General features: G+C 34.3%; 1 protein-coding gene across 2 annotated transcripts in view; it reads left to right on the plus strand.

The window, feature by feature from the left end:
* Positions 1-16,757, plus strand: part of E(Pc) (Enhancer of Polycomb) — a 75,134-nt gene that overhangs the window by 20,117 nt on the left and 38,260 nt on the right. For both annotated transcript variants that reach the window (XM_068364191.1, XM_068364192.1), the window contains exon 2: positions 15,943-16,059. In XM_068364191.1, coding sequence (XP_068220292.1) covers positions 15,943-16,059 — 117 coding nt within the window. The remainder of the gene's footprint in view (positions 1-15,942; positions 16,060-16,757) is intronic.

The raw sequence follows: 16,757 nt of genomic DNA on the forward strand, positions 1-16,757 counted from the left end.
ACAAGAACACAATGGTGTCAGTATTAAACAGGGGTCATTTGTTATTGAAAAGTGAACTACTATACTGAAAGATGGTAGAGAATATTTTTAAATAAACAATATTTTTTCACACCCTCATTAATAATTGGTCCTATGTTTCTGTATTGCAGAATTACCTGTCTGATTGATATGTTATTGATCAAAATCCAAAAGAATACGGTATGCTTAACTGAAACCATCTCTATTTCCTTCGCACCTTTCTGTGGAACCTTGTAGACTCAACACATTTACCAGGATTTCTTTGTTAGCTGCAATGCTTACTCATCAAACCCTCTTATTATTTTCATTCCTTTTCATTTGATTCACATGTAAAAAGTGTTTGGGATTTATAGTTATTTTTATTTTGGTTGTCTCTTCAGAGCCTTCCTGCAACCTGTTTCTGTTTGCTATGAATATAAATGTTTTTTCCCATCCAGTTATTTTAATTGAATTGCGTTTGTTGAATATATTTCTTTTTCTTTTTGTTAACTAGATAGTAATGTATTTGTTAATACAGTATTGGAATTATGTCATATTGACCTTTCTCATTAATATGAATGAAAGAGGGACCATCAACATGATATTTACTCTTTGAGGTAAATACAGGAAAAATGCTGAGAGAAAAATACTTGTACATACGGCACTCTTCATTAACCTTACCAAGGCCTTTGACACTGCCGTGTGAGCTCCCATAGAAGATTTTAAAATATAGAGTTCCTAGAAAAATAAGCTACCTGGACCCTTGAGGTAAATTGAATACTATGAAAGGTATATCGATAGATAAATTTACAAAATTCAGTACTATGCTTGAGAACACCTCTTTTAGGCTTACTAGTAAAAGAATATTGTAAATTATATAATATAAAAGCAAGAGACTTATGAAAAGGAGATATTAATACTGTATTACCTTCTTACAGTGTGTATCTAAGTCATGAAAACTGTGGACATGATAGTGTCAAATCTATAGTGCTCATTTATTGCTGAAGAGCTTTACACCATTATGATGGTGTTCATGAAAATAATTATGTAGAGTTTTTACTGGTCTGTGACTGTGTCATTCATAGAATCTTCAGTTCCAAATGTTCATTAATTGTGGAAATTTTAGAATTGACGGACTGATTGCTAAACCCAAGAAGGTATTAAGTATTCCATCATTTATAGGGGTATAGTATTTGGAAAATGAAGTTGCTGCTAGAGTAACAAAGCATGTCATTGTGAATGGCTGACATATTGATTCCATTGCCCTTTAGAGATTTTTTCCTTAATACTGTGCAATATTAGGAAATGTTCTGGGATCAATTGTTAGCTTCAATGAGATAGTTTGATTGGTGGGAACCAAATGCTACAAATGTACAGGTCAACTCTTCCTGGTAGATGTAAGATACAGTACTATGAAAAAGTGAGATTGCTCTTTACCACCTGGGAATTAGAAAACCCTTATGATAAATTTTTGGTGAAAAGGCAGTCCAAGACCTTCTTATGGTCTCTGGTTAATTACCCTCAAACAACCCTTTTTGGTTTAGTACCTTTGTCCCTGGGATATGAATGTCTTTTAACCCTGTACCTAGTGGTAGGTTGATCAAGAGTTATTACCACTTTTAAGTTACAGGATCCTATAAGGAGTGACCTGATAGTTTAATGTTGGTTCCTTATCAAAGTACAACTCTGTTATTTGTTTGTACTTACACTGTACATTCTGGTAATGTATATCCCTTACACATTCTCTCATCAAACATCTGACAACACTGAGCATGCTTAACTATACACTCTCGCCTGTGTGTTTAGCAACTGTAACTGATCTATGGCTATTTTCCTGCTTAGTCTAATTAGAAGAAACTAGTGTTACTGTAAGCGGCTCCAATAGTCTTGGGTAATGCTGTAGCCTCTCTGCAATGGCTTTCTATTGTCTTGGGTACGAGTTCTTCTGATTAATGATACACTGGAGGAAACTTTTTGGTCAGTTTGCTCTTTCTCCTTATTTATTTAAAACTGTGTTAGAAAAGCTTGATGGAAGGCCAAAGGATTTGTGGTTTATTATTATTATTTTTTTTTTTTTTTCGTTACTCTTAACCTTTTTTCCATGATGAGCTACTTTCTGTATTTATACCCAAAGGCTTGAAGCACTTTGCTTTTCCAACTACTGCAGTTTTTACTGCTTATTTTGTGAGAATAACTATTGATAGTTTCAAAATAATGGGGTATTGAGTGTGCGCATGCCACTTTCATGAGTAAATTCATTCTTGTATTGATATATATACAAAGAAAGGGTATGTAAAGAAATTTGATTTAATCCGCTTACTTTTAATTGGCGCTCAAGATGTGAAAAAGCTTTGTCTGTCATAAATATGATGTGCTACTCACCTGAGGATTGATAAAAATCTTTGAAGCTGCAACTTGAATTAGCGTAATTAGACTTTGGTGCTTTTTTATATACATGTGCTAAAATCTAATATTAGAATTACTTTTTATTTTGATATGATTCTCTTCCATACTGCAGCCTCTCCCATACTGATTAACGTCTACAAATTACCGAAAAATACTGTGTAAATTTAAAAGCACAATATCCCTCTCTTTTAAGATGCTTCACACAGAGAATCTAATTGAAGAACCTGATAGCCGAAGTTATATAACAAGTTTACCAATTTAGAAGTTGTCTTTTTTTTAAAGTTAGTTAGTTAGTTTGCCATATTTAATGCTAAATAATGTGTTATGCTATCCCTGTTACCATGAGTGTAAGGTTTGGTATGTAGTAATTGAATTTGAAAAAGGAAATGTTTACTCTTCTTTCTCTAAAGACTAATACTGTAGTGCAGCATTAATGGGGGCTTGCACACATAATATAGTATTGCAGTATTATTTGTGATTTGCATGAATGATACAGTATTCATTATGCTAGGAAGCTCAGTACATGTACAATAATCGGATTATTCAAGCATTCTTTTCTGTTGACAAGAGACTTGATATTTACTTTTTTACATCCTTTATTAGTCAAGTTTGAATCATTAGGATGTATAGCTCTGGTAGTTTGTTTAATTGATAGGTTTGCTTGGATTTTTGTATGTCAGGGCTGCTCAGTTTCAAGGTTAATTATTACTAGTGTGCATTCTGATGACATTTCTAAGTGATTGTATGCAAAGCTGTGAAAGGCAAAGCAAACTTATTAAATTATTCCCGTTTAACACATATCAATGTCTTTTTTATCTCGGTTCTTTAATACTGTAAATTGGGATGATTGTTATGTAGAAAATTATCATTATCTGCCATTCAATTGTTATATAGTGGTATGGTGTATTATGTTAGAATAAATTGTAAGTGGTTACAATTTACTGGAGGTCAAGTTTTGGTATGTAAGAAAAGTGTCAGAGAATCAATAACTGCTTTGAAGCCTTGTATCTGCATAGGACAAAGTCCTCACTTTATAGTAGAGTTCAAAGTATTTTGTATCCCAGATTTACGAGAACTTTGCTTGTCATTTTTTGTTTCTGTTTAATCAGGTTACAGTACAGTTTTATGCATTTAGTACAGCTGTACTACATTTTGGCTGATTTAGGTCTTATAAAAAAATTTAAGCACTATAAACTATTCAGTAATAGGGTTGATGACATTTAAGAGATTCTGTTCATTTGTTTGTTCATCAGTCGAGACCAGCTGCTTACTCTGGACTCCCTCGCATATTGTTATCAAGAGCCCATTCATATATCTGTAGTCATTTGTACTCTCAACGTTCTCTTCCAGCAATTTAGCTGTTATGTGGCTGTTCTTTTATCATATTAGTGCATTCCTTGTCTATTGGCATTATCATCTTTTTGTATATTAGGTAATTGGTCATATCACATTTCTTAGATAATGAATCTGTAATATTCATCCTTCGTAAGTAAAATAAAAGAGTGGAGGTTTTGGAGAACACAAATTTTGTATTTGCTTTTAATGAGTATGATTATGGTGAAGTCAGTGCCTTAATAAATGATTAGTTCTTTTAAGAATGTATTATGAACAAATGATTGGTAATTTTTAACATGATACTGTACTGAAGCAGTAATTCCTTGTCTAAAAAGAATGATATTTTGTGTACAAGAAAGAAATTAGTCCCCAAAATGTGTGAAAGTTGGTTATGGTAGTTATTAGTTCTTGCGATGTCCAAGTTTCAGTATTGAGTGCTCATGGAGGCCTAGAACCTTTCTCCTTTAGTGATTAGGTTATCCAGAGGTTTGAGGTTTTGACACATGCCCCTTTTACTTTACTGTATACCCAAATATTGGATACAGTATTCATATTGTACTCATATACTGTATATTGATTGATATGGACTTATCTATTTGAAAGAAATTTTGCAAGTATCTTCATAATTGTACTTGAGTTTATTTTTTTCTGTAATCAAAATGATTAGAACTTGTTTTTCTTCATGTACAGTATGTTACTCACGCTTACTCGACCCGGTAAAAAGTGCACGATATTGTACGATAAGGATAATCTCCCGGGGACACTACTTGCTAGACTCCTGCTTGACCCATCACTCCCACCATTAGTCATTACTTACTTGTGCCTGTGTTCAGGTCCCAGTTTTAGTGCACCCCATTTGTTGTGTATTCATCTGCCTTTCTATTGTTTATTTGTGTGGTTGTCTATCCTCGTTTTTTGGGTAATTGCGTGTAGGGTACTAAATCCTTTGAGCATCGTTGGACATATTTAGCCTCTTATGATTTTATCCCTTCAGTGCCATTGATGAATTTTACATCTAATAATTACCTTTTTTTTTTATTTAAGTGAATTAAGTATCTAAGTACTGTATTTAGGAATATGAGAACCAATTATCATGTTAAATTGCTCTGTAATTACAGTACCGGTACTATACTTTTACGGTACCACCTATGCAAAATATACAACCAATACCTGTTGAAGCAATAAAGTCTTCAAATTTATAGAATGCCTGCATGTGGAAAAGTAAAAATCTCTGCAATACAGTTAGTACCTATTACTACAACCACTTATGAACTTATAATCATCAAAATCAACAACTTTGCTCAGAGGATGTTTACTTTGGTACTAGAAAGTTTGATATTAAGGCCTCTCAAAAGAGGTATGAAAGGTACCTGATTTTATTACAGGTGGCCTAAAAGATCCTTACTTAGACAAGAATAGACAAAGATAAGTTTCAGGCTTCTGTCACCTAACAACATTCAATTCTATGTTGTATTGTTTTTTTATGAATTGGTTATTAGTTGATATTAGTTGATACCGAAAATAAATGAAATACACAAAACAGTGGCAGTTTAATTCTCTGAAGTGTTGTACTGTATCAACTTGGGAGCAGGGATCTCCAAAACGTCGGACATCTTGAAAAACACAAAACAACACAGAGCTAAGAAAAACATGTTTGAACCGTCGCTGGTGCTAAGGAGGAATGAGGGTGGGGAGGGGTAGGGGTGAGGGGAGGATAGTCGTAGTAGAGGGCAGCAGTCGGGTGTAGATCGGCCCCTCGTAGTTTCGGAGGTTGTTCAAGAAGGAGAGGTCTAACTGGTGAGGGACCTATGGTCGTGGTTCTATCACTCCCCAGTTACTATACTGACACTCATTAGAGTGAGCGAGCTGGGTTTATTCCTGGCATTCCATGCATCTTTTTTCTCTGGTATATTTAGCTATATTTATGTCTTAGAAATGGTGCTATAAGGAGCATTTCACGGAGCGATACAGGTCGAGCCCAGAAATAGATTTTTCCTTCGTCAAAATCCCTTAATTACATTCCCTCATTCCACTCTATCATACTCATGCACTGCTTTACTTATAGTGTAGCATTGCAATCTGCCTTGGGTAGATTAATTCCCTCAAATGAGGAGCTTATTTGTTGATTGGCCTTTATATTAACAGGATTACAGGAAAACTAGAGGGCAAATGTTGATGAAACATTTAGAAGATGTTGATTGAGTTATTTAAAGTGACTAGCAGCGCTATATCAACTCATCAAAAATCTGCCATAAAAATTTTCTTGTACAGCAAATTTAAATTTTCATTACTCAAATCACGTAAAGCTGGTGTAAATTTCAAAATATGTTGGAAGGCATGTAAAGTTACTACCAAACATATCCGTGGCTATCAGGGATTGTAATACAGTTTCTATAAAACCTATCATCTTTCTAGAATATCATTCATGGTAGTAAATGGAAAGATGAAACTCATCACCGGATTAAGGCATTTCTCAAATCTACAACTGTTAAAACGGTATCCCGTCTCCATGTTGGTCACATTCATTTATCTGATTAGTAATTGATTGACAGTCCAATCCTGATATGTCAAACTTCAATTAACATTCAGATCTTTGAATTAATAGGGCCTCTTAAACCATATACTACTTGTATAAAATTCTAGGTGCAATTCTTAATTGCAAATTTATTTTTGAGCTCATTTTGTCTATTGCTTCTTCAACTGCAGAAAAAGTTGTGTTATTGAGGAAGTCTTCAAGATTTTAGGTGATCAGTCTATCCTCAGGAATGGTTTTATTTCATTCTAGCCTATTTTGATTATTGTTCTCCAGTTTGGTCTTCAGCTACTGATTCTCATCTTATTTTTTTGGATAAAAACTTGAGGTGTATTAAATTCCTTATTCCTGATCTGGATATCAATCTCTGGCACTGTTTTTCAATTAGTACTTTATGCATGTTGCATATGATTTCTCAAAATTCAGATCATCCATTATATTCAGATCTTCCCACACTGTGCGGTGCCATCATATGTGTAGTACTGTATTAGGTATGCAATTAATTCTGTCGTGCCTTTTCTATTGTAAGGCACAATTAATTCTGTCGTGCCTTTTCTATTGTAAGGCACAAAGCAGTACTACACAGTAGTCTAAAAGTTTTATTCCTGACCGGATTGTGGAATATTCCTCCTAATCTGGTGGTTGAATTGGAGGAACCTTAGAGTTTAAATACTTTTGGAAATTCTTTCTGTTGAATATGTTGGTATAAGTCTCACTTTATAGTTTACATGACTGGTATATTTTAACATTGTCACTGATCTTATGATATTTTCTATAATTTGTTTTATTCGTTACATGTGCACAGTTTATTTGCTATTTCCTTAATTCCTTCCCTCACTGGCAACTTTCCTTGTTGCAGCACTTGGGATTCTGCTTTTCTAATCATGGTTGTAACTCGGCTAGTAATAATAATGATGATGATAAATGTCAGGCTTTGGAAATTAATTGGTAAATGAAATTTTGCCAGAACCATCATTTTTTATATATCAAATTAATGACTAAAAATTACTTCAAATTAGAAAGTAAAAATACCTTTTTATTAATAATGTGAAACCCTTTGGTTCTTCTCTATGAGAGTCTACTGTATGTTATCAGCTTAATAGTCTGGTCAAACTGCCTAATGTTTACAATAGCCTTCAGATGATACTGTAACGTATTAATTAGGAAAGGTACGCCCTAATTTATATCAATTGCCACCAAAGGTTTCATGATATTTTGGGAATAGAACCATGTATGTTCTAAAAATCTCTTAAAAAATTGTTTGATTTACAGTATATCAAGAAATTTAGTTTGAACAACAAACGTTTCCATGTATTAAAAGTACAAGTATAGTATGTGCATAAGGACTTCCGGAGGTATATCCTTTCCAAGAGACCCTCTGCCAGATGGTTTTATTTTTGTATTTATTATTTAATATTTATCAATAGTCAACATTCAGTACCATTCATCACATTGAACAGTTATAGGGGTAAATGAAACCAGATGTTGATTACCATAGATTTTGTTTCAGGTTTCTTGTGGGTAGCAATTTAACTTTAACATTCATAGGTTTAGGGATACAGATGTTATAAGATTATTATTATTATCAATACTACTATGTCATCTATAATGCTAGTTGGAAAATCAGGATGTTACATACCCTTGGGCTCCAATAGGGAAAGCAGCCTAGTGTGGAAAGGAAATAGAGAAATAATGAATAAATTATATAACAAATAATTAGAAAAATAGTCACAATATTGAAATAGATCAGTTATATATAAAATGAAAAACAGTGCATATCACTTGTTCAATAGCATAGCATTTGCAAAGAATTTGAACTTCTAAAGTTCCACCTATTCAACTGCCAGATTTAAAAGGTCGTTCCACAATTTTATCACAGATGGAATAAAACTTTTAGAATAATATGTAGTTTTGAGCTTAATGATGGAGGAGGCAAGACTTTTAGAATTACTGTAATCTCATACTTAGTACAGTACGTACAGGATGGCACAGTGTGGAAGATCCACATGCAAAGGTTGGTCAGAATTATAAAGTCTTATGCAAATGCATAAGGAACTACTTAGCAACAGTGCCGGAGATTGAGATCCAGATCAGGAATAAGAAATTTGATGGACTGCGAGTTTTTTCAACAAATTAAAATGTATCAACAACTGAAGACCGGATATGAAAACAATACTGTACCATAAAAATGGTAGAATGAAAAGTTAAAACATTTGCTTAGGATAGATTGGTCACCAAAAACCTTTATAAGTCTTTCTCAATATGCCAATTAAGGAAGAGATAGACGAGATGTGTTTTTTGTAGATAGATTTTGCTATCAAGAATAACACCTAGAATTTTAAAATTCTATATAGTTAGAGAGAAGTCGTCAATGCAAAATTCTGGATATTGAGGAGAGACTGTTCTTGATATAAATTTACTTGCAGTTATACTTGGTGTTTTGTTAGGGTTCAACTTCATCCTCCATAGCCTAATTTACCCCAAGTACTAATTTTAGCTAGATTTCTATTAAAGGATTCAGCAACCATAGTTCTACATTCAAAAGAAGGAATTAATGCAAAGAAAGTGACTTCATGTGCATCATTCTTGAAGAAAAACTGTTAAGAGTGTGGTATGATTTTATTTCAACTCCATTTATGAACTTTTATTGCATTCACTTAGAATTATCAAAAATAATTTTGTATTGCGGTTTTGGAGTCAATTATTGAACGTTTCCAAATGATCTACAAATAAAGTCATTCTATTCCATTTTTTATCATGCCTTGCTAGGGAAGATGTTATTAATAAATTAAAACTGACAAAAGAATGGGCTCAGTATTTAGAACATTTTTCATAGCATTTTTTTTAATCTTCATCCCTGAACAGTTCACTAATTTCAGTCTAGAAAATGAAGGCATTAGAGTGATAGCTGTGTAAGGTATATGTCAAGAAGTTGTGCATTTTTAGCAGAGTCCTTGAGGAAATTTCATGGTGATGTTTTTTCTGTACTGCACTGGATTAAAATAGTAACCAAATTCCAAGATTCAAACCATGTACTGGTAATTCTATATAGCATACTGTACTGAAATTTCATACCTGTATTACACGAGTGTTGAAGAGCCAGAATGTATGCTTTTTGTTTGATAAAAGTTCATTAATTATAGATACTACACCTTATGTCTATGACATGCAGAAATTTCAGTCTCTTAGAACTAGTAATATTTTTAGTAAGTCTATGAGTTGAAGGAGGTTATGTTTTACCCCCTGTGTGTGTGTGTGTGTGTGTGTGTGTGTGTGTGTGTGTGTGTTTGTTAGTGAACAATTTCCTGGCCACAATTTTTATCGTAGAGTAATGAAACTTTCAGGGATTAACTGTTATGGAAAAAGCTGGAAATGATTAAATTTTGGAAGGTCAAGGTCACGGTCAAACAAAATGTCCAATTCACATGATCAGCCAAAAGTTTGGACATCGTTGTCACTGAGACTTCAAACTTGGTTCATAGCCTATTTGAGTGTATGAAAATCCTTGCCAGTTAATACATGTTAAAGTCAAAGGTCAAGTTCAAGGTTGAGAAATAAGCTGCCGCTGTGGAGGTCTGCGCTCTACTGAGTGCCCCTTTGGTTAAAATCTTTTTTTCATACTGATTGCTATGGCCTAAGACTTTTGGATGTAACCTCTGGATCAGGCTGCGGACAAATCATAAGTGAGACTACTCGCAAGTCTGGTAATTGCTTGGGCCTGGTATGCCCTGATTTCCCTGGTATAACAAGGTACTGTAGTTGGTCTGATGGTGGCTACGTTTTGTTAGTAGTACTGTTATTAAGACTAGGCAGCCCCACCCTGATGTGTCATACTCTTGTATATACTATCTTTCTCACAAACTGGAATAACATTTCGAGAGATGTTTTGAATTTGAATTGATCACACATAGCTTATATAAAGGAGTTTAGTCTTATGATCTCTTAAATGAAAATCTGGGAAACTTAATTGATGGATGAATCCCTTCTTGTGTGTCAAAATACTAAGTGAAGGACAAACCCTGGTCCAGTGATAATTGTAAGATGTGCTTATTTGGAGAAAAAGGAGGCTTATCATTTTTGGAAAACTAACAGGTCAGATTTGACTTGGAATAACTATACTTAGCTGAGAGAGTTAATGCTTCAACTGGAAATGAATACAATTTAATCATAAAAGAAACCCTTTCTGGTACAACTGAGGAATGTAATGGTGAACTACCTTCATATCTGCACTCTCTTAGTGTAGATTTAACAGTTCTTACTTTGCTTAAATCAGGTCACTCTGTTACTCTGTCCAAAGGAAAAGACAAATCTTCCTCATTCCTGTTTTCCTGATGCTTGACTAACTAGTCTAGCTTTATGGTCCCTTGAAATTTAAACACTTACTGGGCTTATGGTTATGGAGGCGTAGGTCCAAATGGTAGTTTTCCGATGTTTCTTTAAAAAGATGGCTAATTTCTTGGCTTCTAAATTGTCTGTTATTTATTGGAGAATTGGTAATGTTACTCTATTAGGTAAATGTGTTTGCGGTAGCTCTTAACTTCCAGAGGATTTAAAGGTTTTGTATATCTCTTGGCAAAAATGTCTAAGTAGGTATGCTGAAGGAAATAATCTGTTTCCTAGTTTGCAGTTTAGCTTTTGTCCTTAAAATCTCTAGTACTTTACAGAAATCCCTTGATTCTGGTCAGGAAGTTCATATGTTTGGCCTATCTTTGACTTTGCTAATCATGAGGCACATGGATGTAAAGTCAGCCGTGATATTCGCTGGATTTAGGTAACAGGGACAGGCACAAAAAGCGAGAATACTTGCTGCCTTATGGTGATTAACTCCTAACCTGCCTTTGTGTACTCAGTTACTGATAAACTAAGTAACTCACTTTACTGCCTGATGTTGTTTTTCTGTATAAGTATTGTGTCAGCGTGTGAACACATTTCAATAACTGTACACTGTAAGACTACGGTACGTACAGTATAACACTACTGTAGTCATTGCCACACTCATACGTAAATACAGTAATGTAAAAACAAACCACTGTTATTCCTATTTAATAAAAATCTCCGATACTGTAATATATGTACTGTACTATCACTCGAATACAGGTTAATTAGCTAAAGTAACACTTGTAAGTGTTACCTGTTTTTGGCAGATCGAGGGTTGACTCTTCTTGAGTCTTTTCTTAGCATTAATTTTTTTTTATTCCAAGTACAATATAGTAATACCTCCGTTTATGATTTTAACTTTTCTAGGAGCGAGCTTGTGACATAAAATGCTCATTCTACAACAACTTTTCCCGTAAGAAATGAAGGAAATGTACTCAATGTATTCCATAAGTAAAAACATTATTTTTAAAGGTTTTGTCATGATCATTATTAAAAAGATTTATAACCCCTAACATTAAAATTGAATTGTAATTATTTGATTAAATTGAAGTTATTCACAAATTAACTTGCACTGTACCTTTGAGGAGCATCGTGTTTGGCATGAGGGAGATAAGAGAGGAGGTTGAAGAGGGAGCTACTGCTTGGAAGGATAATCTTCTATTAGCATTTCTTCTTGTAAAACATTGCGAGTTCTCTCTCTAATGAAGTTCATCCTCACTAACTGAATAACTTTATTTACGATTTATGGACACTTGGTCATCTTTTTTTTCTGGGTTGACCTGTGGCGGCCGGTGAAAAGAGTCCTTCTTATATACCTTTTCTGATAAAACCTTCCAATTATACCAGAGAAAGATAAAAGCATGGAATGCTGAGATGCCTTTGCTTTATACACGACACCCAAAAGGTGCTCGCGCGAGGGTTGTAACCTCAGCATTCCATGCTTTTATCTTTCTCTGGTATAATTGGAAGGTTTCATCAGAAAAGGTATATAAGAAGGACTCTTTTCACCGGGCGCCACAGGTCTCTCCCCAGAAATAGATTTTTCCTTCGTCAAAATCCCTTTATTAGACTTTCAATTTTGATAAGGAACCTTTCTGGTGACTACTTGTCTTCCCCTTTCTTTAAAATCCCGTGAAAAATGGGTAATCGTGAAAACAACTCTTAACACTGCATACTTGTTGTTTTATATGTGACCACAAAAAGTGCCCATACAGCACAAAATATTTCCTTGCAGACCATTACAAGTGCTTGTAAACCAATTAGAATTTGTATGCTTATATTCCAAGTTACTGTACTCCGTAATTGAGGTACTACTATACTTTGATAAATTGCAGAGTAGTTGTTGATGGGCACCATAGTCGATCCTCGGTATAGTCTTCTTGTCCCATTATATATCATACTACATGCACGTACGTTGTGTGGCCTAGAAAATTATTCTGTTGGATATATTTAACAATATACAACTCATTTAAAATTCTTGAATGCAAATTGACCCTTGAGAAATACTTTAGTTTTGTTTCTTCAATTACATAAATAATTGGCTTATTGAGATTATATTTTTTGTGATCAAACTTCTGGGTTATTACATTCCTTATACCTGATATGGATGTTAATCTGTGGCATTATAATTCAATTAGGCCTAGTTCTCTGAGCATATTGCATAAGATCATCCTCTGCCTTTAAATTTTCTCAGACTGTACCATCCTATACATAGTACTTGGGAGATATGCAATTAATGCCAAGTCTTGCCTTTTCCATTATAAAACTCAAAACTACACAGTATTGTGGAAGTTTTATTCCAGCTGTGACCAGGATATGAAATGAATGGTCTTGCTTATCTGGTGGTTGAATAATTAAGGCTGCAGCTTGGCTAGCAGTAATAATGATGATAATGTCCAAAGTTTCTTTTCACTGACTGTCTCTTTCCGATTTTCTTTTTCTTGTGAATTCATGGCGTCAGCACTTTAGCTTTCAAGGATGACCTTGCTGGCAGTAGTATTTCATCAGCATATTGTCATCATTTTATTTGTCTTAGATCTTCTTGTCTTTTTTTTTATATATATATTTAAAGGGTTAAAGAGAACTCAGAAGTGGCAGAAGCAACAACCAGGTTGTTATGCTTTTTCACAATGCCCTAGAGATCCTGGCTTGTGAGAATAGTTTTCTTCCATAACTTATTTTAGGGAATTTTTTATATGATTTTGTACTTGTATTTCCATTATTGGGTTCTAGTGACATAGCTTGATCTTAGGATATGCCATTTTTTTTTCTCAATGACATCTGGTTCGTTTCCTTTTACCTATGACTAATTATTTGATATTCAGTAATATGTTATTTATTCCAATTATATAGTTAAGAATTTTTCTCCTCCCCCTCTGCTTTTCAGCTCAGTACATTGAATTTTTGATGCTTCAATAATTATTATTCAGAAAATCCATTTTAGTTCAACATTAATATGTTGTAGAGTGATTCTTCTGTGGAGTGATATATGCTGAACCAAATGTGGCATTTATTGAAGCTAATAATTTACCCAGAGTAAAATTCAATATACCTCCATGTACAGTACAGGTATTTGCCAAGGTCTTCTTGGCTGAAGCTCATACAGTCATTCTTTGGATTGCATTACATATCTTCTGTGTCTGTCTTGCTAAAAGTGAATTTGTCTCTATATAATTCCCACAGTCAATAGACGTGTTATGAGTGGTCTTATTAGCAATGGTTGGTTTCTGATGACCAAATACAGTACTTCTAAAATACTTCTTTTGAATACATGTTCATTCCTGTCACCAGAACTGTGCCCCCTCGTCCATTTTCTGCTAGGTATATACTCTTTCTCTCTTCACATCCCTACTTCTTGAAGTTAAATCCTGATAAAGCTTGTCATAACAGACTTCCACCCATCTCTTGATCTGTTGCCTTTGTCCACTCCTGGTTTGTTTGAAACTTCATCCGTTGTCATCCCAGAACGATCTAACTTGACAGACTCTGAACTCTTACTTCAACTCTACCAGAATGTGATATCATCATTGTATTCAACTCTGTGGTATTTGATAGGTTCTTTCTCGGATTAGCTGTGTGGCATTCCTTATTCCATTATCTACGTTAAGTACTTGTCAATCTATGTTCGGTGCTCCTTGCTGTTTTGGTTATGGTATCAATGTTCGGTGCTCCTTGCTGTTTTGGTAGTGGTATCAGTAGATTTGTCCTTTCTATGGAAGTTTGTTTCATCTGAACTAGGTTACAAGACTGCAGTTCCTTATGGTTAGGTCTCACATGCCCCTCTCAAAACTCATAACTGCATGGACAATTCATTGGCTGGCTTCCTCCAGATGGATTGTGGTAAGGAGCTAGTGCAGCGTCTCTTCATGTCTTCATCTTGTTCTTTATATGATCTTCCCTTTTTGTGCAAGAGGAGGAGGTCCCATTCTAGGTCTTTATCTCCTTGAACTATGGACTGAAGAGATCGCATGTACGTACCTTCAAAGAAACCAAGGTTCAATCACTGTCAAGGACAAGATTTTTATGTTGGATATGAGGAACACTGAATGTTTCAGACTTCTTGGAGGTCTTTTATTGGGTATGTGGCATTTCCAATACTTGGTGAGAGACAACCCTCTTGAGGACATCATCGTCGCAGATGGCACCGTGCAATTAGAGCTGCTATTCGCAATACTTTGTATCATTGGCAAAGCCCTTTACTTGTTTCTTAAGCAATTCCTGTGAAGATTACAGGATTCAGGATTGTTAGACATGTTACCTCATAGGTGCCTCCACCTCATCTCATGAAACAGATGTTCTCTCACTAGTGGAAGTAGACCTAGATGATAGATTTTGTTAGGGGCTGTTCACTCCTGAACTGCCAAGAGTAGGTTGTGGGCATCGTAAGCTCATTTTTATAATTTGCGATTTAGTAGAAATGCTTAGGTTCTCTTTAGGATGTGCCTTCATTGTGGTAATCTGCTGATGAAAATAGCTGTAAAGTGAGGTGCAGCCTCAAAGAAATTTCCCTGATTTCTGTCTTCACACCTTCAAAATTTTTAGCATCTGGGCCATTTACCCTATTCCTCTTTCCTAATTTTTCTATTATATGGATATTAATTATTGATCTTATATCATATAGAATATCCCAGTGACTAAAAGTAAACCTTTATGGTTAGTAAAAAGAATAGCTGATGTAAAAAAGGCAATTGTTTAACTGAAAATTTGTACTGTATATTGAAATTATCTTTTTTTTTTTTTTTTTTTTGTATGAGAAGGGCACTTCAAAATCAAACCATTGTTCTCTGGTCTTGGGTAGTGCCATAGCTTCTGTACTATGGTCTTCCACTATCTTGGATTAGAGTTCTCTTGCTTGAGGGTATTCTCGGGCACACTATTTTCTCTTATTTTTCTTCCACTGGTTTTGTTAGAGTTTTTATAGTTTATATAGGAAATATTTATTTTAATGTTGTCACTGTTCGTAAAAATTTTATTTTATGTTTCCTTTTCTCAGTGGGATATTTTCCCTGTTGGAGCCCTTGGGCTTATAGCATCCTGCTTTTCCAACTAGGGTTGTAGATTAGCAAGTAAAATTTATAATAATAATAATAATAATAACAATAATAATATAAAGATTCACAGTTTTAAGATCGTGGTACAGTTTGAAAATTTGATGTTTGAATGATACTATTTTTCATGATGCCATTGCTGTTCATATCTGGTATTCGATAAGTGAATGTAGCATATTGGTACAGTATAGTTGTGTTATTTAATATAATTATTTTCATTTGAAGTAATGTAACATCTCTTTTCAGGAACACCATCTTCAGCAGGCCATCTTCCACCAACGTATTATTCCGGTTCCAGAAGTCTATGAAGCTGGTAACGATGATGTGTCCGTCCTGGATTCTATGTATCCTCCCACCTATAAGGTGAGCTATCTTTGATGGAATAGTGTACTTGCCATAATTTACAATCATTAAAAGAGTGAAGTATTGAAATATTTGGAAGGTTACTTAAAATAGCTACAATTTACCACTTGGTATTGACACCTGTGGGAAAAGTAATTTAAGAAAATCTGGATATTGTATGAGGCAATATTTCTTAGAATACTTATTTCAATCTGAAAAGTCAGTCCAGAAGTTAGAGAGCTGCCCTTCATATCATCTAGGTGTACGTAGATGATAGGACCCTTCAGTTTTTGCATACTAACCCAAGTCATCTAGCTCTTGATTTTTTTTTTTTTTTTCAAAGAACACTTCAAACACATGTAATCTAGAAACTTCACCTTCAATTTACTTTAACCCTTAGTTTTAGTAGTTAAGTAACATTTTAAGTGCCTGTATACTTATAATGTTTATAGGAATACTATTTTTGTGATTGAGAACTATGTACAGTACAAGTAAATGAGAGTGCACTGAAGTGTGTATGTTACTGATGAGGTACCCTCATTCATATGGAATGACCAGAAATGGTCATCTAACTTTAAAGAAAACTCTCATGAACTGAATGCCCTTGTGTAATATGTAAAAGCAAAATCAGAAGAGAATTACATTTCATGTATTTGGAGTAATATGCAGTATTGAAAAGAAATTCCCAAAGGAACCCTAAGCAGAAATGTCACAAAAAA

The sequence above is a fragment of the Palaemon carinicauda genome, chromosome 41, assembly GCF_036898095.1.
Source record: "Palaemon carinicauda isolate YSFRI2023 chromosome 41, ASM3689809v2, whole genome shotgun sequence".
NCBI classification, from domain to species: domain Eukaryota; kingdom Metazoa; phylum Arthropoda; class Malacostraca; order Decapoda; family Palaemonidae; genus Palaemon; species Palaemon carinicauda.